The 22897-nt window shown below is 51.1% G+C and overlaps 1 protein-coding gene across 1 annotated transcript in view; it reads right to left on the bottom strand.

Moving 5' to 3' along the window:
- Positions 1–1282: 1282 nt before the first annotated feature.
- LOC144889024 (uncharacterized) overlaps positions 1283–22897 on the bottom strand; it is a gene marked incomplete at its 5' end in the record, with an annotated part of 45060 nt that continues 23445 nt past the window's right edge. The window contains one exon of the mRNA XM_078768834.1: positions 1283–2355. Within this exon, the coding sequence (XP_078624960.1) occupies positions 1537–2355 (819 nt within the window). The remainder of the gene's footprint in view (positions 2356–22897) is intronic.

The raw sequence follows: 22897 nt of genomic DNA, 5'->3' as shown, positions 1-22897 counted from the left end.
ACGTGGTGGTGAGGTGTTTTTAAATGACGTGGTGGTGAGGTGTTCTTAAATCACATGATGGTGAGGTGTTTTGGACGTGGTGGTGAAGTATTTATAATTACGTGGTGGTGAGGTGTTTTAAATTATGTGGTGGTGAGGTGTTTTTAAATGACGTGGTGGTGAGGTGTTTTTAATTTTGTGGCTGTGAGGTGTTTTTATTACGTGTTTTATGGCTGTGAGGCGTTTTTAATTTTGTGGTGGTGAGGTTTCTATTACGTGTTTTATGGCTGTGCGGTGTTTTTATTACGTGTTTGATGGCTGTGAGGTGTTTTTAATTTCGTGGTGGTGAGGTGTTTTTATTGCGTGTTTTATGGTTGTGAGGTGTTTTTATTACGTGTTTGATGGCTGTGAGGTGTTTTTAATTTTGTGGTGGTGAGGTGTTTTTATTACGTGTTTGATGGCTGTGAGGTGTTTTTAATTTCGTGGTGGTGGTGTTTTTATTGCGTGTTTTATGGTTGTGAGGTGTTTTTATTACGTGTTTGATGGCTGTGAGGTGTTTTTAATTTCGTGGTGGTGAGGTGTTTTTATTGCGTGTTTTATGGCTGTGAGGTGTTTTTATTACGTGTTTGATGGCTGTGAGGTGTTTTTATTACGTGTTTGATGGCTGTGAGGTGTTTTTAATTTCGTGGTGGTGGTGTTTTTATTGCGTGTTTTATGGCTGTGAGGTGTTTTTAATTTCGTGGTGGTGAGGTGTTTTTATTACGTGTTTGATGGCTGTGAGGTGTATTTAATTTCGTGGTGGTGGTGTTTTTATTGCGTGTTTTATGGCTGTGAGGTGTTTTTAATTTCGTGGTGGTGAGGTGTTTTTATTACGTGTTTGATGGCTGTGAGGTGTTTTTAATTTAGTGGTGGTGAGGTGTTTTTATTGCGTGTTTTATGGCTGTGAGGTGTTTTTATTACGTGTTTGATGGCTGTGAGGTGTTTTTAATTTCGTGGTGGTGGTGTTTTTATTACGTGTTTTATGGCTGTGAGGTGTTTTTAATTTCGTGGTGGTGAGGTGTTTTTATTGCGTGTTTTATGGCTGTGAGGTGTTTTTATTACGTGTTTTATGGCTGTGAGGTGTTTTTAATTTCGTGGTGGTGAGGTGTTTTGAATTATGTGGTGGTGAGGTGTAATCATCCCAAACTTCCAGTCTGCACCTACCCCTCCCCTATGTATCTCTGCCCCGACGCTCCCTGCCTGGACTCCCTGAATGCACGTGCGTTTTTTTTTGTTTTTTTTGTATACTGAATCGAGGCTCGTGAAAGAGCTAACATTTATTTCACAAACAAATCAAACAGACAAACAAAATATATAAAAAGAGGTAGCGGAAGACAAGATGGGGAGAGAAGGGGAAGCACACAAACACAACATTTGAGAGCAGGGAGATGTGTGGGAGGGTGAGGGCTTGGGAGGAGGAGGCGTGGGAAGGGGGGGTGGGAGAAGTATAAAACACAAGGACACCATGGACTTCCAGGACAGAAGTTGGTATTTCAAAAAAGTGGATTTGGGGTGAAATTAGCGGGGGAAGAAAGGATCAAGGTTTTGGATGGAGAAAGGATCAAGGTCCATGTTCATTACCCCATGCTCTAATTCTGAGTCTAACCATTCGCAGAATTCAATAAAAACTGCCTCTCGCTCCTCATCAATACTCCTCTGTCCTCTCTTCCTTTTTCCTTCCTCATCAGTCTTGGACAAACTGTCACCTCTCGCAAACATAAGTTTGCATCGCAAATGGTACAGTGTTTCTTCTGCTACCAAGTCGTTGATCCCTTCCAGGCGTCCAGTGACTTCAGTGCCCCAGTCATCCCCGCGACTCCGTGCTCTCTTCAGCAAGCTTGCCTTCAGTGTATCTGCAGTCAAATTATCTGGCACTCTGTATTTCTTTCTAGCTTGTGCTGGATTATTTTTGTAGAGCTGGGCTGGTTGGTTGCAAAGAATGCATACATCCTTATACAGGAGGTCAACTGACTGTGATCTTCTAGAACTGCAGCCAGTTGATGAACTGAACTCACAAGTAGTGCGTCTTCTCTTCAACTTTGATGACTCTTTCTCTGCCTTTGATGCTTGAGCTGACTTCTTGGTGGTTGCAACAAAGTTGTTGTACAGATCATTTTTACACTTCTGGTGGTACCTCAGTTTTCCTTCCTTTTGAGCCTCCTTCATACGTTCCACAACAGTAACATTTTCGACAGTTTCTGCTTGTTTCAATAAAGTTGAGTATCCCTTTGGAGTTGCCTGTATGAGCCTTTCAGCTGGTGTATCCGAGCGTGCACAGATGAAGCAATTGAGCACAGGTGGAGTAACGTCTTCATCCATATTGCTAGACTCCATGTCCTGCAAAGTAGAAAATGAGATATATTTAGAAATTATTTTTCCACAAAGGAGTGTCTGTGGTGAAATATAAATGTTAACAATCAACTCAGAATCATGAAAAACCCTTATTTGACCCCTCATAAGTTACTTAAGGGCCGATTAAAAAAAAAAAAATTCTCGACAAGAATTTTTCGGTACCCGAATTCAACAGCTTTTTTTCTGGGTTTCCCACGGGAGTTGACCTTCAACATTTTAACACATGTTATTACACACCTTTACAAACATATTGGTGAAGAAATTTTTTGGTAACAATTTAGTTAACAGATTTTCATATGTTTCCCTTACTATAAGGATGTGTTTCCCAAGAGTTTGACTCTTCATTGCACCGAATTAAATAAGAGTAGGCCCCTCCGACGCCCCATGGCAGCTTCCAAGTGCCAGGTTTGCTGCAATTGACTCTTTAGCCACTTTGCTCCAATTGACTCTTTAGCCACTTTGCTGCAATTTCATCCCCTGTCCACTGTTTGCTGCATTTGACTCCATTACGCACGAGGTAACCAACGGAGAAGAAAGGCGTGTCTCCACCTCATCATCGGGGGGAGGAGTCAGCCAAGCGCGAGGGAAAAGGCGTGGCTTTGTCAACGCGTCATCAAGAGTACGGGATCGGTAGCCCTCGCGACCAATCAAGGCCGAGGCGAGCTGACCGAGGGGTTTTTACAACACACGTGGGTAAGAAACCCAAAAGCACGTTATAAAAGGACACGCGTGGGTTTCTATAGGGCTTTTTGGAGAAGATTGAGGTCCTGGAGAAGTCACAGAGTCCTGAGAAAAGATTGAGAGGTCCGGAGAAGATTGAGAGAGAGGTGTGGCAGATGCGCGATCCAGCTAAAGCAGCCAAGAGAGAACGAGACGTGAGGGGGTGCTGATACTGCAGCAATACGCCGAGACCCTCTAGGCCCTATTGCCGGATGTGGAGACGCGGAGCTGCCAGCTGCTGTTCGCTTCGAGCACGGAACGTGGACCTCGACGGTGTGGAATTGCCCGGACCTTCCTGCCCTGCCATCGGCTTGGACCTTCTCCTCCCTCCAGTGATTCCTGCCATCATTTCCCCGTGTAAGTGTGATTGTTCGTCCGTCTTTCATGTTGTCTTGGGGTATTAATTAAGACTGCCATATATAAGCTAATCATTGCACTATGTCTCCTGCTCCTTCCATTGCCTTATAAATCATCTTTCTTTTCCTTTCTGCTTAGTGTGTATAAATAGTAATAAATGTTGTTATTCCCTACTTTGTCTTTACTTCTTCATGCTCTTTCGGTCGCTTTAGAGGTTTCCATATTGAGTGTACGTGGCGCGATTCGGCCAACGTTCAGGATCGGGTTTAGTGAAGGCTAATGACTCGAACTTCGGGTTGCTAAAAACCGTTCGGCAACTAACTAGACCATCCAAACCGGGGTTCGAGCGGTACTTGTCTCCCTAGTCTGCGGAGGGACGGATAAAGGTATTCGGGATAAACCCTGGACCCATAACCCTGATCCGTTCCATCCCGCGGGATAGCGTTACAAGCGCCAGGACCGGAGACGGTCAGCTTAACAAGACAAGGGACTAACCACCCCTTGCTAAGAGGGAAGAGCCGTACTCCGTATCCGTAACAATTGGTAGTCAGGAGTTGGGATTCAAACCTGGGACTAAATTTATTTAGCCCAAATTTTGGACACCAATTGTACTATTGGCCGTAACAATTGGTGTCTGGGAGTGAGATTCGAGACCCGAACCAAATTTTTTATAACATCAAAAAAATTTGGTCGAAATTACGAGCGGCCGAAATTTTGTTTAACATCCCAAATTGAGTCGTGCCATGGACAATCAAGGCGATCGGATGCAGGTGGGCGAACTAGAAGAGGGGTTAAGGGTAACCCAGGACCAGAGGGAAGAAATGGAGGAGGAGAACAATGAGGAGGTGGTTGAGGAGGTGTCAGGTGCACAAAATGGCGCCCTCGCGCACGTGGTTGAAGGGACACAAAATGGCGGCTCACACGTGGTTGAGGGGGCCACGGCCGCGGAACCAATGGGCGTGGTCCAAATGCAAGCCTTCATGGCCCAATTCATGGTGGAAATGCAGAAAAAAACGACAGTATGGAACGAATGGAAAACAGAATGAGGGCTGATAGTGAGCAATTGGGAGCAATGAGGGACGAAACGAGGGGTACTAGTGAGCAATTGGGAGCAATGAGGGACGAAGCGAGGGGTACTAGTGAGCAATTAAGAGACGGGTTAAACAATATGGGAAATAAATTGGAGGGTTTAGACAAGAAATTTGAGGGGTTAGACAATAATTTAAAGGGGTTGGACAATAAATTTGAAGGGTTAGACAACGGGATAAAAGAAGTGAAGAATGGGTTAACGGGGTTGGAAAATAGAATGGCTGCCCAGGAGAACCAGATGGAAGGAATGAAGAATGGGTTAATGGGGTTGGAAAATACAATGGACGACAAATTGCGGGAAGTAGGGGAGCAATGCGCCAGGGAAATCAAACGGATGGGGAACCAGATAGAGGAGGTGAAAATCGGGTTGGAAGGTAAACTGGATGCTCAGAGGGATGAATTGGGACAGATGAGGGCGGCATCTACTAAAGAAATGGAGGAGATGGGGGAGGAAATAAGACGAGGTGTAAGCGAGGAGGTCTCGGGGGTACGCGAGGAGGTAAAGCGAGGTGAGAAGTGTATGGAGAAAGAGGTGAGGAATAATACGGCTAGGTTACAAGGGGGCATAGAGGGCCTGACGCAGGAGGTGGAACAGCTGACGGTGGGACAGACGGAATTAGTGGAGCAGGTACAAAAGAACACTGCGGTACTAGGAGGGTTAAAGGCGACACAAAAAGAACTAAAAAATGACTTGATAGCGACGAAGAGGGAATGTCAGATGGTACATGAAGGACTGACAATGAGGCTGGACGAGGTGACGGAGGCAATGGAGACAAAGGACCGGGAGGTGAGGACGCATATAGAAACGGTCAAGGTGGCCTTAGAGGAAGAGATAGAGGGAGCGCACCGGGAAATAAAAGAGGTGAAGCAAAAGTTAGAGGAAGTGGAGGAGGGGGTGAGTGAAATTAAGAAGAGACGGAGGGAAACTAAGAGGGAGATAAAGGAGGAAGTAATGGAATATGTGCAAGGTCGGTGCTCAAATCGTGATGTTGTGCTTGCTAACCAGATAAAGAGTTTGCAGATGGCGAAGGAGGTGCGGAGACGAGGTGCCGAGATGAGTGGCGATATAATCGGCAATGTATATGGTGTGAGGGAAGCTTCAGTCGGCTTGGGGGTTGGTTTGGACCCGGGTGTTCGTGAGAGGCCGTTGGTGAAGTGTGCGACAGGTACGGAGTACGAGAGAGGAGGTGTGCGAGAATGTCCGACTCTGGGGTGTGTGAGGAAAAAGTGCGTGCCGAGGAGTGAGTGTGCTGTCGAGAGTGAGTTGGTCGTAGCGCGTGTGCGGGGGGGGGGGGGGGGGGGGGAACATGGAAGCGCGTTGTGGGGAGTGTTACAAGGGATGTAACGGAAGCATGCACGCCTGTGGTGAGTGTTACGGAGGGTGTAATGGGAGAGTGTGCGCAAGAGGATGCGCGAGAAAGGTGTGTAACGGGCGGGTGCATGAGGAAAGAGTGCGCTGTCAAGAGTAAGGGAGAATGCACACCTGTGGTGAGTGTTACGGAGGGTGTAACGGGAGAGTGTGTGCGAGAAAGGTGTGTAACGGACGGGTGCATGAGTACAGAGTGCGCTGTCAAAAGTGAGGGTGAATGCGCGACCGAGAGTGGTGGTGAAAGTAGTAAGAGTGACACGGAGCGTGAGTTGGTTGTGACAGGTGAGAGAGGATGTACACCTGGAATGGAAGGATGCACACCTGGAATGGTAGAGCGCGTATGGGAATGCACACTGGAGTTGGTAGTGAGGCACGTGATTGGATGTGCAAGCGAGTGCACACCTGTGGTTGTCACAGAGGAGGTGACTGAGGAGGGAGCGCGAAGAGGTGTGTTGGTGAGGTGTGCGAACGATGAGTGTGTGCAAAGGTGTGCGGTGGTCAGGTGTGTGACAATGTCTGGAAGCGGCTTTGAGTGTACCTGGGTGTGTAAGAGAAGGTGCAATGACTAGGAGCATGGGAACGGCTGGATGTGTGAGCAAGGAACGGGCTGCGGGGTGCAAGCATGCATGTGGAGCATCGACGCTAACCGGGTTAGCGGCTAGAGCGACGTATAGCCGAATCGGGCCCTCGGTGCGTGCCGGGCAGCTTTGCGTGCCGCGGGGATCCGCGGGGATCGTGACCGCGGCGGTTTCGAAAGAACCGCCATGCGGGATCCACGCCGGGCCGCGCTCTGACCGGCCGCGTCCGTGCTCCGCTATGCGGAGCGGGCGGCCCGGTAGGAAGGGTCGTCATGGCGACCCCTTTTTGTTGAGGCGTTCCGGCAGGGCGAGATCGGGCCATTGGACGGCTGTGTGCCGAGATGGTGCGTGGGATCTCGGCCCGGGTAAACCTCCTTCCCTGCACCGAAGGCCGGACGGATCCAGCCGCCAGCACCAAGCAACCCGCATTCATTGCTCGGCTTTGCGAAGCCGAGCTTTGGAGATGAATTGGCGCACCGAGAGGCTCTAGTGAGTAGACGTGTGATGAGGATAGTGTTTTGGACCCGAAATTGAAAAGCGAAATTTGATGATTGGCAAGGGATTGGCAGAGTGGTGATTGGCAGATGATTGGTAGAGTGATTGGCAAATTTTTAATTAGCTGGAATTTGGTGTGCAAAATTGGTAGTGAGAGATACCCGATGTGGTGGGATGGCAACTCTGCCATCTCTCACAGGCGGGGGCAAAGGAGCACTAGTTATGGGGTTTATGGCAGTGAAAACTAGCCCGGGAGAGTTAGGATATAATGATAGGGATCTAGAGAAGATGACCTTAGGTAACGTTAAGGTTAGGTAGTGACAATGATACCTGTAGTGGGGACGCAGGTAGATTAGTTTGGATGATAATGACGTGGTATGTGCTTAGTTTAAAGGGAAGACGGGGAGCACTAAGTTAGCAGGGCAACAGGTAGTTCAGATGATGCCGTGTGTGTGGTTAAAAGGTGTGATTGCACAGGTGTGCAACTGGACAGGTGTATGGAGCAGTGTTTGAGTGAGTGATAGTGATGTGAGTTGTGCTGACCAAATGGTCCAGGAAGGAAGGAGGGTGCAGGTGGCACCAGGTGTGATTGCACAGGTGTGCAACTACAGGTGTATGGAGAATGGTTGTATGGAATAAATGGTATGGAATTTATGGAGTATGGAATGGATGGTCGTGGAGTGAGTATGGTGGAAACTGTGGAGTGGAGTGGATGGTGCGAAGGTGTGGATGGGGGAAAGGAGGATGGACCCCATCACGAATACCCGGGGAGGGTAGTGTAAGTGTTAGGTAGAGGGTACAGGTAAATTGTGGTTGGATATTGGCATCTGTGGTGCGTGTGGAAGAATGGTACTTGGATGGGTGCATTAGTGTTGTGGAAATGGCTGGGCATGTAGCCTGTTAGTGTGTGTAGTTGGTTGACACTCCGCCACTGTTAGGATGTCGGCCAGGTGGGGCCGCAGGTGGGCTCTGGGAGCCGGTAGAGTTGTTGTGGATGGGGCCCGAGGATCCGGAGGACGGACCCGGGCGTGGGTAGACCTGCTGGAAGAGCTACACGACTCAGCCCGGAAATTGTGCAAGGGCACCGGGAGATGAATCCGGGGAGTGAGACCCCAAATTGATAAGCACCACAGTTTGGTCAATGGGAATTGGTTTTTAGAACCCATAGTGTAAGTTCGCCAATGGATTGGCAGGGAAAGACCCCGGGTAGTGTAAAGTGTGTTAAAGTCATTTAGGAAGTAGTTAGGATTAAGAATCTCCTCGCACCATCTACATGCACTCACCTGAGGTGACAAAGCTCCACACCATGCCGGGGTTTGTTGGTTTTTATTATTTTTGTTGTGCAAATGTCTGGAATGTGAGACGCATCATGACGTGGGTGTGACATTGTGCTTTGTTGTTCCATCTCTCCCTCCTTATGAGGATTGATGATGAATTGGTGATGGCAAATTTGGTTAGAGGGATTGTGGTGACGAATTTGGTATAGGGGAAATATGGGGGGGAGACGTGACAGTAGTGACGAATTTGTAAATGTGTAGATTGTTGTAAATATGGGGTAAGGGCAAGGGTAGAGTAGGTGACAGGGGGGGTGACGTATGGTAGGGACGAGCTTTTCTCCGCTCCGTCTCCATACGCACCTCGCCTTGCATTGCCTTTATTGATGTGTACCCTTGTGACCTTACCCCTCGCTCACCTGTCTTCCCCCCCCCCCCTTGTCTCCCACATGAGGACTGGGCGTCAAGGGGAGCGTGCGGAGGTCGCTTTGTGTGCCAGGACCCTCGCAACCAGCATGCATTGCATTGATGTACCACTTTATGGACCGCTGTTCTGCGGCCAAGTACCACTTTATGGACCGCTGTTCTGCGGCCAAGTACCACTTGATGGACCCCATGTTCTGGGGCAGGGCACCTCTGCTGGGGACCGGCCATAGTGGCCAGGGAATCTTGCTTGCGGACCTCGGTAAGGTGGCACCTATGCCAAACAGGTGGACCATCCTTAGTTGGCCCCTGTGGCCCTAAATTAAAAAAATGGACACTTTGTGTTTTTTATATTTCCAAGTAGGCCGTATGAAGCAAGAAGACATCGGGAAGAACATCGGCCCAGCAGAGAAGGAGAAGACCACCACCAGTTGTTTTTTTTTGTGTTTATTACAAACAGTAATGACTGTGCACTGGTTGGTGCGTTTGGTGGTTGGTGCTTTTGGGTGCTTTGGTGTTATTGGTACTGGTGCATCGATGCAATGCGTGCTGTCTCCTCCCTCCCAACAGGAATTTCCTTCTCTTTGTTTCCCTAAAAAGAAAGAAAAACACAGGTCCTGGGTTGCGTTGTAAATAAGGAATCACGTCACTGTAAATAATGCTCCCCACCGTAAATGTATAGCTTGAAAACAATTCCGCAATTCGGTTATCCTGTGGGCGCAAGTCTGTTAGGCAGGGTGCAATGCAGCAGGGGGACATATTTATTTGTGTTTTAAAATTGTCACACTCAGGGTCAGGTTAATTGTAGAGGGAATTACACCTACGTGTCACACTAAAAGTAAAGTTTGATAGGCCCGAGCACGGGCCTGAAGGAAGGAGGGTGCAGTGTAACGAATTTGAGAAAATGTAAAGAATGTGAGAATTATGGTTTTGTTGTGTGTACATGGCACCCTCCGTAATGTAAAGAAAGGTCGAAGCTCGTCCTCTTAGTTAATTCCATAAACCTACACACAGGGCACCATATATCCTTTAAAATAGTTAGTCCCTTATTCTATGTAGGTTAAGGATGTGTTTCCCAATAGTTTGACTCTTCATTGCACCGAATTAAATAAGAGTAGGCCCCTCCGACGCCCCATGGCAGCTTCCAAGTGCCAGGTTTGCTGCAATTGACTCTTTATCCACTTTGCTGCAATTGACTCTTTAGCCACTTTGCTGCAATTTCATCCCCTGTCCACTGTTTGCTGCATTTGACTCCATTACGCACGAGGTAACCAACGGAGAAGAAAGGCGTGTCTCCACCTCATCATCGGGGGGAGGAGTCAGCCAAGCGCGAGGAACAAGGCGTGGCTTTGCCAACGCGTCATCAAGAGGGGCGGGATCGGTAGCCCTCGCGACCAATCAAGGCCGAGGCGAGCTGACCGAGGGGTTTTTACAACGCACGCGGGTAAGAAACCCAAAAGCACGTTATAAAAGGACACGCGTGGGTTTCTATAGGGCTTTTTGGAGAAGATTGAGGTCCTGGAGAAGTCACAGAGTCCTGAGAAAAGATTGAGAAGTCCGGAGAAGATTGAGAGAGAGGTGCGGCAGATGCGCGATCCAGCTAAAGCAGCCAAGAGAGAACGAGACGTGAGGGGGTGCTGATACTGCAGCAATATGCCGAGACCCTCTAGGCCCTATTGCCGGTTGTGGAGACGCGGAGCTGCCAGCTGCTGTTCGCTTCGAGCACGGAACGTGGACCTCGACGGTGTGGAATTGCCGGACCTTCCTGCCCTGCCATCGGCTTGGACCTTCTCCTCCCTCCAGTGATTCCTGCCATCATTTCCCCGTGTAAGTGTGATTGTTCGTCCGTCTTTCATGTTGTCTTGGGGTATTAATTAAGACTGCCATATATAAGCTAATCATTGCACTATGTCTCCTGCTCCTTCCATTGCCTTATAAATCATCTTTCTTTTCCTTTCTGCTTAGTGTGTATAAATAGTAATAAATGTTGTTATTCCCTACTTTGTCTTTACTTCTTCATGCTCTTTCGGTCACTTTAGAGGTTTCCATATTGAGTGTACGTGGCGCGATTCGGCCCACGTTCAGGATCGGGTTTAGTAAAGGCTAATGACTCGAATTTCGGGTTGCTAAAAACCGCTCGGCAACTAACTAGACCATCCAAACCGGGGTTTGAGCGGTACTTGTCTCCCTAGTCTGCGGAGGGACGGATAAAGGTATTCGGGATAAACCCTGGACCCATAACCCTGATCCGTTCCATCCCGCGGGATAGCGTTACAAGCGCCAGGAGCGGAGACGGTCAGCTTAACAAGACAAGGGACTAACCACCCCTTGCTAAGAGGGAAGAGCTGTACTCCGTATCCGGAACAATATATATATATATATATATATATATATATATATATATATATATTGTTATGGATTTGAGAATTGCTGTGTTTTTTTTAATTGTAGTGTAATGAATTGTAAAATATCACCCTCCTTCCTCCATTTGTTGTGTATAAAGGTCAAAGGTCGTTCCCGTTAGTTATTCCATATACCACACGTAGCCAATCATAGATTTCCTCCTTGTTCAGTAGTTATCTCCTTATTATGTGTATTAGATTAAGGCTGTGTCTTCCATTAATTTAACACTCCATTGCACCAAATTCAAATAGAGTAGATTCCCTGCACATCCCCCCTTTCGTCAATTGCCAACTGCACTGGGCGGTTTGCTACATTCTTCCGCTGCTGTGGGGGTGTGGTTGTTTTTCGCTGCAAGACTCCATTAGCCACGAGGTCATCTCGGAGTCGAAGGTGGGAGGAGTCGGCCCAGTGCCGGGAACAAGGCGTGGCCTTGCCAACGCCTCCTCTAAGGGCGGGATCGGTGAGCCCTCGCGACCAATCAGGGCCGAGGCGACCTCACCGATGGGCGTGTCCTGGAGGCCAGGGGGTTGATCGCCCGAGGCGATATATTAATGCGCGCGGAAGCCTTTGGGAGTTAGCTCAGACAGAGAGAGAGAGAGACGCGGCAGAAGCAGCACCAAGCAGCGTTGGCTCCACCAGCAGCTTTGACTCCACCAGCAGCTTTGACTCCACCAAGCAGCGTTGGCTCCACCAGCAGCTTTGACTCCACCAGCAGCTTTGACTCCACCAAGCAGCGTTGGCTCCACCAGCAGCTTTGACTCCACCAAGCAGCGTTGGCTCCACCAGGCAGCTTTAACTCGACCGGCGGAGCTCGTCCCGCGGCAGCTCGCACGACCGCAGCTTGGGCGTTGACGGCGGTGCCGACCGTGGCCGCGGAGGAACGGAGCTGCCGCTCCTGGCCCGACCAGTACACAGTTCTCATGGACCTCCCTCTCTCTCCAGCCATCCACCTCCTGCATTCATTCCTGCCATCATTCCCCGTGTAAGTGTGCTCGTTGTCTGTCTTTGTCTTGTCCTTGGGGTATAAGTTAAGCCTGTTTAGTTAAGCTAGAGCTTCACTGTCTCTCCTGGCTCCTTTCTGTCTTTATTTTATTATCCTTCCTTCTTCCTTGGTTTCTTTAATTGTGTAAATAGTAGTAATAAATAATATTCGTATTTCCACCCTTTTGTCTTCTTCTTCTTCACATCCTTCGTCTTTGTCTTTTCCAAATTGAATACCTGTGGCACGATTTGGCCAACGTTCAGGAATCAGGTCTAGTCATTGTTAATAGTTCGTGCCGCGGTTGCTAAAACCACTCGGCAATTAACATCTGTCCGCGGTACGAACGGGGCTGTGCCACCGGCCTTTCCGGAGGTCGCTGTACAGCGTCAGGGACCACGTCGATCAGTCATAAACGAGGGTACTAATCCCCCCTCGATAAGGGGAACAGAGGCCGACGTTGGGTTCCGCAACAATATATATATATATATATATATATATATATATATATATATATATATATATATGTATATATATATATATATATATATATGTATATATATATATATATATATATATATATATATATATATATATATACAGTATATATATATATATATATGTATATATATATATATATATATATATTGTTGCGGATATGGGATTTGGCCTCCATCCATATCCGCTTGTAAATATTCCCCTATTTCCCCAATACTTCCCAACTATCCCCAATCCCCCATTCCCTAGTCCCATTTTCTGTAAACAACACTCTGTAGAACCGACCTTCCCCTATTTCCCCCCTTAAATGTCGTGCCCAGGTTCACCGCATCTCACGTAGACAACTTTCGGACATCTTGCTAGTTATTCTTAGTCTATGTCAGTTAAGGACTCGTTTCCATTAATTCTGACTCTTCGTTGCACCAGAATGTGATTGTATGGCACCATTAGTAAGTTTAGGACCTCCCAATACCTCCCCGCATCTCTTCCTCATGGAACAACAACACCAACAACAACAACAGCGGCGCGGCGGCGGCGCGGGGAGTGCGCGTCCTCACTCCGGCTTGGTTAGCCGCCATTGACCATGTGCTCCGACGGGGTTACCACGCAGGGGCTCGCTGTCAGCTCCTCGTCAAGGGCGGAGCCCGGTAACCCCCCCGCACCCAATAGGAGCGGCGGACCGATTCCATCTGGGGCGGAGCTAACGAGCCGAGGGCGTGTCACTCCCCGCTGAGCATGCTCATGGAGGTGACGTCAGATGCGCCCACACCACGGAGAGAGAAGACGCCACCTCGAAGCGCTGAATACCTTCCCGCATCTCTGGACTGGACCGAGCTGTATCCTGTCCCTGAGCCAAGGTGCACCTTGAGCCATCGAATGCCTGCCCTTCCTTGCCATCAATCCCTGTGTAAGTCAGTCTTGTCCCGTTTGTCTGTGGTCTGTCGGGAATTAAGATAAGACTGTGTCTAAGTGCCCATCTTTCTGTGCTTTACCTCTTCCTGTGTAATCTACCCGTGTCTGCATCACCAATATTATATCCTCCTCCGGAGGTCTTGAGAACTGTACCCCTTGTGTCGTTTGATTTATCCCAGCCGTTGTGTCCTTTCCTTCATTGATTTAGCATAGCGCGACTTAGTCAACGTTCGAGTGGAATCGGGTAAACTGTGCGGACGCGGTAATACCAAACCGCTCGGTAAACTAACATCTAAAACCGCGTCTGTAACAATTGGTGTCGGGAAGTGGGATCAGACCCGTAGCGCGCTTCACGCGCTCGAAATTATTAACGGCGAAATTTGATTTTGTTTTACAAAAATAAAAACCCGAATTTTGAAAGTCGCGCTATGGCGGATCAAGACGGCTGGGTTCCGGTAGAGGAGAGTGAGGCAGGTTCGATCCGGGATCAAATTGAGGGACAAGAGGAGAGCGAAGCAGTGAGGGTGGCAGGTTCGCAAAATAGCGTCGTCGCGCACGAGGTTACGGGCGCGCAAAATGGCGCCTCGCACATGGCTCCGGCGGCCGCACCCGCTGCACAAGTGGGAGGGATGGCCCAAATGCAGGCCCTCATGGAGCAATTTATGGTACAAATGCAGACGTCCCTCAACCTGCAGAGTGAGCAAATGAGGGCTCAGAGTGAGCAAATGGGGGTAATGGGGAACCGGATGGATGCTCAGGGTGAGCGATTGGAGGGCCAAATGGGGGTAATGGGAAACCAAATGGGGGTAATGAGGGACGAAGCGAGGAGTACCGGTGAGGGGTTAGACAACGGGATAAAAGAGGTGAAAAATGGGTTGATGGGGGTAGAAAACAGAATGGCCGCTCAAGAGAATCAAATGGAAGGGATGCAAAAGGGGTTAGAGGGGTTAGAAAACAGTATGGAAGGCAAATTGAGGGACATGAGGGACCAAGCGGAAAGGGAAGTTAAACAAATGGGGCAGCAGATAGAGGGGGTCAGAATGGGGGTAGAAACTAAATTGGATGCTCACAGGGAGGAAATGGAGCAGATGAGGGTGGCATCTGGGCAGGAGATGCAAGTGATGGGGGAAGAGATCAGAAGAGGGGTGAGTGAGGAGGTCGGAGGAGTGCACGAGGAGGTGAGGCACTGTAAGGAGCGCATGGAGAAGGAGGTGAGAAAGGGGACTGTAAAATTGCAAGGTGGTATAGAGGAGTTGACGCTGGGAGTAGAACAACTGACAGTGGGACAAAAGGAGTTGGGGGACCAGGTAAAGAAGAACACAGCGGTAATAGAGGGTTTAAAATCGACACAGAAGGAGATGAAAAAGGACGTAGGGGTAATTAAAAAAGAGTGTCAGACGGTACATGAGGACCTGACGAGGAAGATGGACAAGGTGGTAGAGGTGATGGAGGTTAAAGAGCGGGAGGTGCGGGAGCAAATAGAAAAAAATAAAGTGGAGTTAGAGGAAGAACTTAAAGGGGCGCACGAGGAGATGAAGGAGGTGAAGCAGAAATTAGAAGAAGTGGAAGAAGGGGTGAGCGAAATTAAGAAGCGACGGAGAGAGGATAAGAAAGAGATAAAGGAGGAAGTAAAAGAATTGGTCCAAAGTCTGTGTTCGGATCATGATGATGTGCTCATTAACCGGATGAGGGATTCGCAGGTGATGGAGGAGAAGCAAAGAGAAAGAGGACCCGGTGTAAGTGGTGACCAATATGGTCGTGCGTATGATGCGCCAGGTGATTTAATAAGCTTGGGGGTCGAGATAGACCCGGATGTTCGTGAGAGGCCAAGAGTGAGGTGTATGGCTGGTCCGGAGGGTATGGAACGAGAGGTGCGAGGTGTGGGTGAGCAAGGTTGTGGTGGTATGGAATGGGTAGCGGGTTGCGGAAGTGTGACCCATGCATCGACACCAACAGGGGTAGTTGTTAGAGGGACAGGGGAGGCACGAGAGCCCCTTGGGGGTAATGTACTGTGGGGGCCCGGCCGGTTCGGCCCCGCGCTGACCCCGCAAGGGGCGACGCACGGGGTCCGGCAGGCGGGCAACGACTCGCATACGAGGTGGTCCCACAAGGTCCCACTCGCGCCGTATGACGGCAAGAGTGATCTATGCGCGTACCTGGCGCAGTTTGACTGTGTGTGTGTAAGGGCAACGGTTGGGGTGAGGACGAAGGTGGAGTACACCTGGTGGCCGCATTGCGCGGCGCGGCGGCGGAGGTGCTGACGGCATTACCAGCGGGTGCTCTCACCCTGCCAGCCCTCCGCGACGCCCTAATTAATCGGTTCGGCATTGAACAGCAGAGCGAGCTTGTTAAAGCTCAGCTCGCGCTGTGAAAACGCAAGCCCCAGGAAGCCATCGGGGAACTTGCCCACGACATTCGCCGCGCAGTGGGGATCGCACATGCTAGCATGGCAGCGGATTCCCGGGAAAGCCTGGCGCTGGACCATTTTATCCAGGCCCTCCCGGATATTGAGCTCCGGCAACAGCTCGCCATGTGGCGCCCGCAGACTCTGAGCCAGGCGGCTGACGCTGCGGCCCGTTGGGAAGCAGCGAGGCCCCTGGCCCGGGGGAGCGAGCGTCACGCAATGGCGGTCCGCCAGGTGGGACCCCCGATGGAGGGCGGATCCCTTAGGGGGCCCGCCCCCGACGTGAGTCCTGACCTGGCAGGCATGGTCCGGAGGCTGGTGGACCAGCGCCTGGCGGGACCTGGACCATGGCAGGCGGCCCCGGAGGTGGCCCGCGGTGGACCACGAGCGGGTAATCCAATTCGGACCTTCAGGGGGGGAATTTGGAATTCCGGAGACAAGCACCTTATCAGGTGAGGTGCTATACTTGCAACCGTCTGGGTCACCTGGCGCGGCACTGTCGAGCCACGCGCCGGGATGATCCCCGGCGGTTGAGGTCCTCAACTCCGCCCAGGGGGGAGCGGGTTAGCCGACCCCAGACACCCCCCCGCCAGACCCCGGGAAACTAGAAGGTGTCGGGCACGTAGGGCGGTGTTCGGCAGAAGAGGATGGAGGAGAGCCCTCATTGACGCGACAGGTCATTTATTGTGGCCAAATTGGAACCGGTAGCCTGACAATCAGATGCAAAATTGCCGGCGTGGGGGTAGACGCCGTAGTGGACACAGGAGCTAGCGCCACGATCATCAGCCCTGTGGTCCTTGATTCGAGCGCAGGTGGCTGGGATAAGATCCAGCGCCTGCAAAATTATAGTTTGCAACTTGCTACCGGGGTAACGGCCCCGATCATAGGGCGTGGTTCTGTGACCCTCAAGTTAGGGTCGGTAAGGAGGGAGATAGATGTTTGGGTGGCGGAGGTGTGCGACCCATGTTTAATAGGGTTGGATTTGTTGACTGCCAGCGGTTGTAAAATCGACTTTTGCCGGGGGATCCTGCAGGTGGGAGTAGAAGAGCTGCCGTTAGGGGGAGTGAGCACGGCCGAGAGAGCGGAGCTGGAGGCATCCGAGGCCGTGACCATTCCCCCAAGGGCCGAGGCGATAGTGCCGGCCCGATGGGCAGCTCGCCCAACATGGCAGGAGTCCTGCGGCCTGGTCGAACCGGTGGCAGCGCAGTCCATACCGGGTTTAATCGTGGGCCGCACCCTTGTAAAAACGGACGGACCGGTAGTGGCCGTCCGAGTAATAAATATAAGCACAGAACCACGCACTATAGTAAGGGGCACGAGGGTAGCTGGCTGCACCCCAGTTGAGGAAGTCGCGACAGTGAGGGGCGAGAACGTCCAGCCGAGCCGGCCCCGGGGGGAGCCTTCAATAAGAAGTAGGAATTGGCCCGATCCCATTTGCGAGATGGTAAATCGTAGTAGCGTAGAGTTGGGAGGTACCCAGAGGGAGGCCTTACACAAACTGGTTGGGTCCCATTTGGACCTCTTCTCCCTGTCCACCGAGGATATTGGACGTACGGGCCTGGTGAAACATCAGATCCACACCGGTGAGGCCCGGCCTATTCGTCAGGCCGCCCGACGGCTCCCTTGGAGCAAGAGGGCGGAAGCTGACGAGCAGGTTGAAAAAATGCTCGACGCAGGCGTGATCGAGCCCTCGGGAAGTCCTTGGATGTCACCTGTTGTGCTGGTCAAAAAGAAGGATGGGACCACGCGGTTCTGCGTGGACTATCGCCAGCTAAACAACGTGACACTCAAGGACTCATATCCCCTGCCAAGGATTGATGACACCCTCGATGCCGTTGCGGGCTCAAATTGGTTCTCAACTTTGGACCTCAAGAGTGGGTATTGGCAGGTGGAGATGGATAGGGCAGGGAAGGAGAAAATGGCATTTTCCACAGGTAAGGGACTGTATCAGTTTACTGTGATGCCGTTTGGTTTGTGTAACGCCCCCGCCACCTTTGAAAGATTGATGGAACATGTACTAGGCGGCATGCCATGGCAATCATGCCTGGTGTACCTGGATGACGTCCTAGTACATGCCAAGACCTTCCCCCAGGCGGTAGCTAATTTGGACCAGGTGTTCGGGTGCCTCAGACAGGCAGGGTTGAAGCTGAACCCGAGTAAGTGCACTTTGTTTGCAAGAGAGGTGGCCTATCTAGGTCACGTGATCGGCCGCGAGGGGGTAAAAACGGACCCAGACAAAATTAAAGCGGTAGAGGAGTGGCCCGCACCACGTACCATCAAGGAGGTGCGGGGATTTTTGGGACTCTGCTCCTACTACCGGCGCTTTGTGGCGAAATTTGCGGAGTTGGCCCGTCCCCTCCACCGGCTTACGGAGAAGGGGACGCGATTTAATTGGACACGGGAGTGCCACGAGGCCTTCCAAAAATTGAAGGGGTGTCTAACATCCGCACCCCTTCTAGCTTACCCCACTAGTAACGGGGCATTTACCCTGGACACGGATGCGAGCCAGGAAGGATTGGGCGCAGTTTTGTCTCAGACACAGGAGGGCGTGGAGAGAGTGATTGGTTACTATAGTCGGGCCTTAAGTAGGCCCGAGCGAAATTATTGCGTCACTCGCAAAGAGTTATTGGCTATGCTGGCTGCCATGAACCATTTCCACCCGTACCTGTACGGGCGGAAATTTTTGGTTAGAACTGACCATTCCTCCTTGCAATGGCTCCTTCGGTTCAAGGAACCAGAGGGCCAAATTGCAAGGTGGTTGGAAAAGTTGCAGCAGTACGATTTTGATGTGGCCCATAGGGCCGGGAAGGCCCATGGTAATGCGGACGCACTCTCTCGGCGTCCTTGTCTGGGGGAAAACTGCAAATTTTGTGCGAGACACGAGGAGAGGGAACAATTGGGCGATTCGGACCCGACCCTCGTTGTCCGGGCAACCCGGGTGAGAGGGCCAATTTTGCCACTAACCGCAGATGAGGAATTCGGAACTTTGGCATGGAGCACGGCCCAGCAGGAGGATCCTGTCCTGGGGCCAGTGTTCAATTGGGTCAAATTGGGGCAAAGACCAAAAGGGGAAGAGGTCACCCCCCTCGGGGCGCAGACCAAGGCATATTGGGCTCAGTGGAAAACCCTGGAATTGAAGGATAACATCTTGTATCGCAAGTGGGTGGAGGTTCCCTCTGATACAACTTCCTGGCTGGTGGTAGTCCCAAATAAATTTAAGACCGATATATTGCAACAGGTGCATGGTACCCGCCCCGGCGGCCATTTGGGCAGGACAAAGACGACATCGCAGGTACGCCGGAGGTTTTATTGGGTGAATATGGGGCGCGACATACAGGACTGGTGTCGGAGATGCGACGCCTGTACTGCCAAAAAGGGACCAGCACGGAGGATGAGGGCCCCCTTTCAATTACACCAGGTGGGGGCCCCCCTAGAGCGGGTGGCCATGGATATCCTAGGCCCACTACCCCGCACCCACCTAGGTAATAAGTACATCCTCGTTGTGATGGACTACTTCACCAAGTGGCCGGAGGCCTACGCCCTCCCCAACCAAGAAGCAGGGGTGGTAGCGCAGGCCTTCGTGGAAGGATTTGTGTGCCGGCATGGGATTCCACAGGAGTTGCACACCGACCAGGGACGAAATTTTGAGAGCAAATTGCTAAAAGATGTGTGCAGTCTCCTGTCAATTCGGAAAACAAGAACAACGCCTTTAAGACCTCAATCTGACGGGATGGTGGAAAGATTCAACCGAACTTTAATCCAACAACTGGCACTGTTCACCGCCACCCGTCAGGATGACTGGGACGAACATCTCCCTTATTTGCTCATGGCCTACCGAACCAGCCAGCACGGGGCCACCGCATGCAGTCCAGCGTTGCTTATGTATGGGCGGGAGTTACGGGCTCCCGCCGACTTGCTATGCGGTCCCGTGCCAGACACAGTGGTTAACCCGCCGAGGGAGGGGTACGCAAGTCACCTAGAGGAAGGCATGGAGCTAGTCCATGCCTTCGCCCGCCGCCAACTCCATCTGGCGGGGGAAAAGATGAAGCGCAGGTACGACCACCGGAGCCAGGGGAGTCAGTACACTCCGGGGATGAAGATTTGGTTCTTCAATCCCCGGAGGAGGAAGGGTAGGTGCCCGAAACTCACCTCTCCCTGGCAAGGCCCGGGGGTCGTCCTGTCGCAAGTCTGTGACGTGGTAGTAAAAATCAAAATGGGGCCACGAGCCCTCCCTTGGATCGTCCACGCCGACCGGATAAGGCCTTACACCGGCGAGCAGGCGCCCCCGTGGATTGCCTCGGCTTTAGATGCCGAGGCGGGACCCAGTACCTCTGAATAAGGGGGGCTTATTAGTGCCAGAGGACTGGGGGATTGATGAGCGATGGGCCCGGTGGGTAAGGGTGGCATCCCTGCCACCCTTCCCATGTGGGGCAAATGCGCAATAGGTTATGGGGTGTATGGCAGTGAAAACTAGCCCGGGTGGGTTAGGTTATATTGATAGGGATCTAGCGAAGATGACATTAGGTAACGTTAAGGTTAGTTAGTAACAAGGATACCTGTAGTGGGGACGCAGGTAGATTAGAGTGGATGATAATGACGAGGGAGCGCAATAGTTTAAAGGGACGACTGGGAAGCGCAAGTTTCAGAGGGGAGTAGTTAGATGAGATGATGCTGTGTGAGAACTGGACAGGTGTGTGGAGCAGTGTATGAGTAGTGAGTGTTGTGGATCAGCGCGAATGCGCTTGGGGAGAGAAGGGTGCAGGTGGCACCAGGTGTGAGAGCACAGGTGTGCAAGTACAGGTGTGTGGAATATATGGAGCAGAGAATGAGTGGTGTGGAGAGAGTTGGAGTAAGTGGTACGGAGTGGTGTGCATGGTGCGAAGGTGTGGATGGGGGAAGAGTGGACCCCTTTCACGAGTACCCGGGGCGGGTAGTGTAAGTGTTAGGTAGAGGGTATAGGTAAATTGTGGTTGGATATTGGCATTTGTGGTGCGGTTGCAGAATGGTATTGTGGATGGGTGCATTAGTGTGTGGAAATGGCTGGGCGTGTAGCCTGTTAGTGTGTGTAGTTGGTTTGGGCACTCCACCACTGTGAGGATGTCGGCCAGGTGAGGCCGCAAGTGGGCTCTGGGAGCCGGTAGAGTTGTGGATGGGGCCCGAGGATCCGGAGGACGGACCCGGGTAGCCCAGTGCCAGAGAGGGCACCGAGTGGGGAGAGCGCCAGAGAGCCTTCCCCAGGTAGATAGGTTAGGGTAAGGAGCAGGTAAGCTCGGAGGCAACTGCAGTGGTGGAGGTGTGCAGGTGGGTAGACCTGCTGGGAGAGCTACACGTCACAGCCCAGAAATCGTGCGAGGGCACCGGGAGATGAATCGGGGGAGTGAGACCCCAAATTGAGAGGCACCACAGTTTGGTCAATGGGAATTGGTTTGTAGAACCCATAGTGTAAGTTGGCCAATGGATTGGCAGGGAAAGACCCCGGGTAATGTAAAGTTGTTAAAGTCATTTAGGAAATAGTTAGGATTGATGAACCTGTCGCACCATACGCAGCCACTTACCTGAGGTGATGATGATGACTCCACACCTGTGTTTTCTTTGTTCTGTGTGCAGGAAATGAGAATTGCTGTGTGGATTTGTGAGACGCATCACGACGTGGATAAGACATTGGGGTGATTCCATCTCTCCCTCCTTAGGAGGGACTGATGATGAATTGGTGATGGCAAATTTTGATGTTGAGTTGGAGATGGCAAATTTTGATGAGAGTTGGAAATGGCAAATTTGATTGGTTAGGAGGGAGAGAAGACGAATTTGGTTTATGGGAGGAACGGGGAAGACAGTAGGGACGTTTGTTGATTTGTAAAGTAGATGTTTATGGGTAGTGTTGTGTTTTGTGAATACAGTAAGGGGTAAGGGAGGGGCAATGTAGGTTACCTGGTGGGGGGGGGGGGGCGTACGGTAGGAACGTACCTGTCTCACCTGGTTCCCATGTGCCCCCAGTGTGCATCACCTTGTATTGCGTGCACTTTTGCGCCCTTACCACCTTACTCACTTGTCTTCTTCTTTTGTCTCCCACCTACGAGGATCTGGCTTTGGGGCAGAGAGAGAGGAGAGAGAGGTGCTGGCTCTGCAGTTGTGGGCCTGCACTTTCGCTGCTTGCTGCCGGGATCGATACACCATATGGACCGCAATTTTTGTGGCCGCCCACCATGGACCGCAGTCTTTTGCGGGCAAGCACCACCCGTTGATGGACCTCTGGGTCAACGTGGCACCTATGCCATAGAGGTGAACCACTTATAGTTGGCCCCCCCTGACGGCCACAATTTAGAAATGGACGCGGTTGGCGCCTTTCTTTATTTTTAAGGAAGCCAGAACACCAAGTGGGCTCCAAGGCAAGACCAGCGGCAGAACATCGGCCGGCTGCGACACCACCGGTGATTATTGAACACTTTGTTGGTGCACCGGATGGTGCTGACTGTATGAATAAGGGTGGTGCTTTTGGTGCTTGGATGGGGTGCTCTGCACATTATTAAAGGCCTTAAGGCCACAGGGCACTCGCGGGTTGGTGTATCGATGCTGGCATGCGTGCGCTCTCTATGCATAACATCTGCATGTGTTCCTCCAAAAACAGGTCCTGGATCGTAGTGTAAATATCAGCGTAGTCTTGTGTAAATAATGCTCCCTACCGGCTGTATGTTTAGTTTGAGGATTCTTTCCGCGATTCGGTTATCCTGTGGGTGTGTTTCTGTGAGGAGAAGGGTGCAACGTCGCAGGGGGACATATTTACTCATTTGTGAACATCTGTAAAACTGTCGCACTCAGGGTTGAGTTAATAGTAGAGGGAACTACATCTGAGTGCCACACTAAAGTAGGTAAAAATTTATCGGGTCGGGACGCCCCGAGGTAGAGAAGGGTGCAATGTTGCGGATATGGGATTTGGCCTCCATCCATATCCGCTTGTAAATATTCCCCTATTTCCCCAATACTTCCCAACTATCCCCAATCCCCCATTCCCTAGTCCCATTTTCTGTA

Source organism: Myxine glutinosa, unplaced genomic scaffold, assembly GCF_964187855.1.
Source record: "Myxine glutinosa unplaced genomic scaffold, kmMyxGlut1.1 SCAFFOLD_584, whole genome shotgun sequence".
In the NCBI taxonomy this organism is placed as follows: domain Eukaryota; kingdom Metazoa; phylum Chordata; class Myxini; order Myxiniformes; family Myxinidae; genus Myxine; species Myxine glutinosa.
The sequence above is the reverse complement of the archived record's forward strand: the minus strand, read 5'-3'. Positions and strand labels throughout refer to the sequence as shown.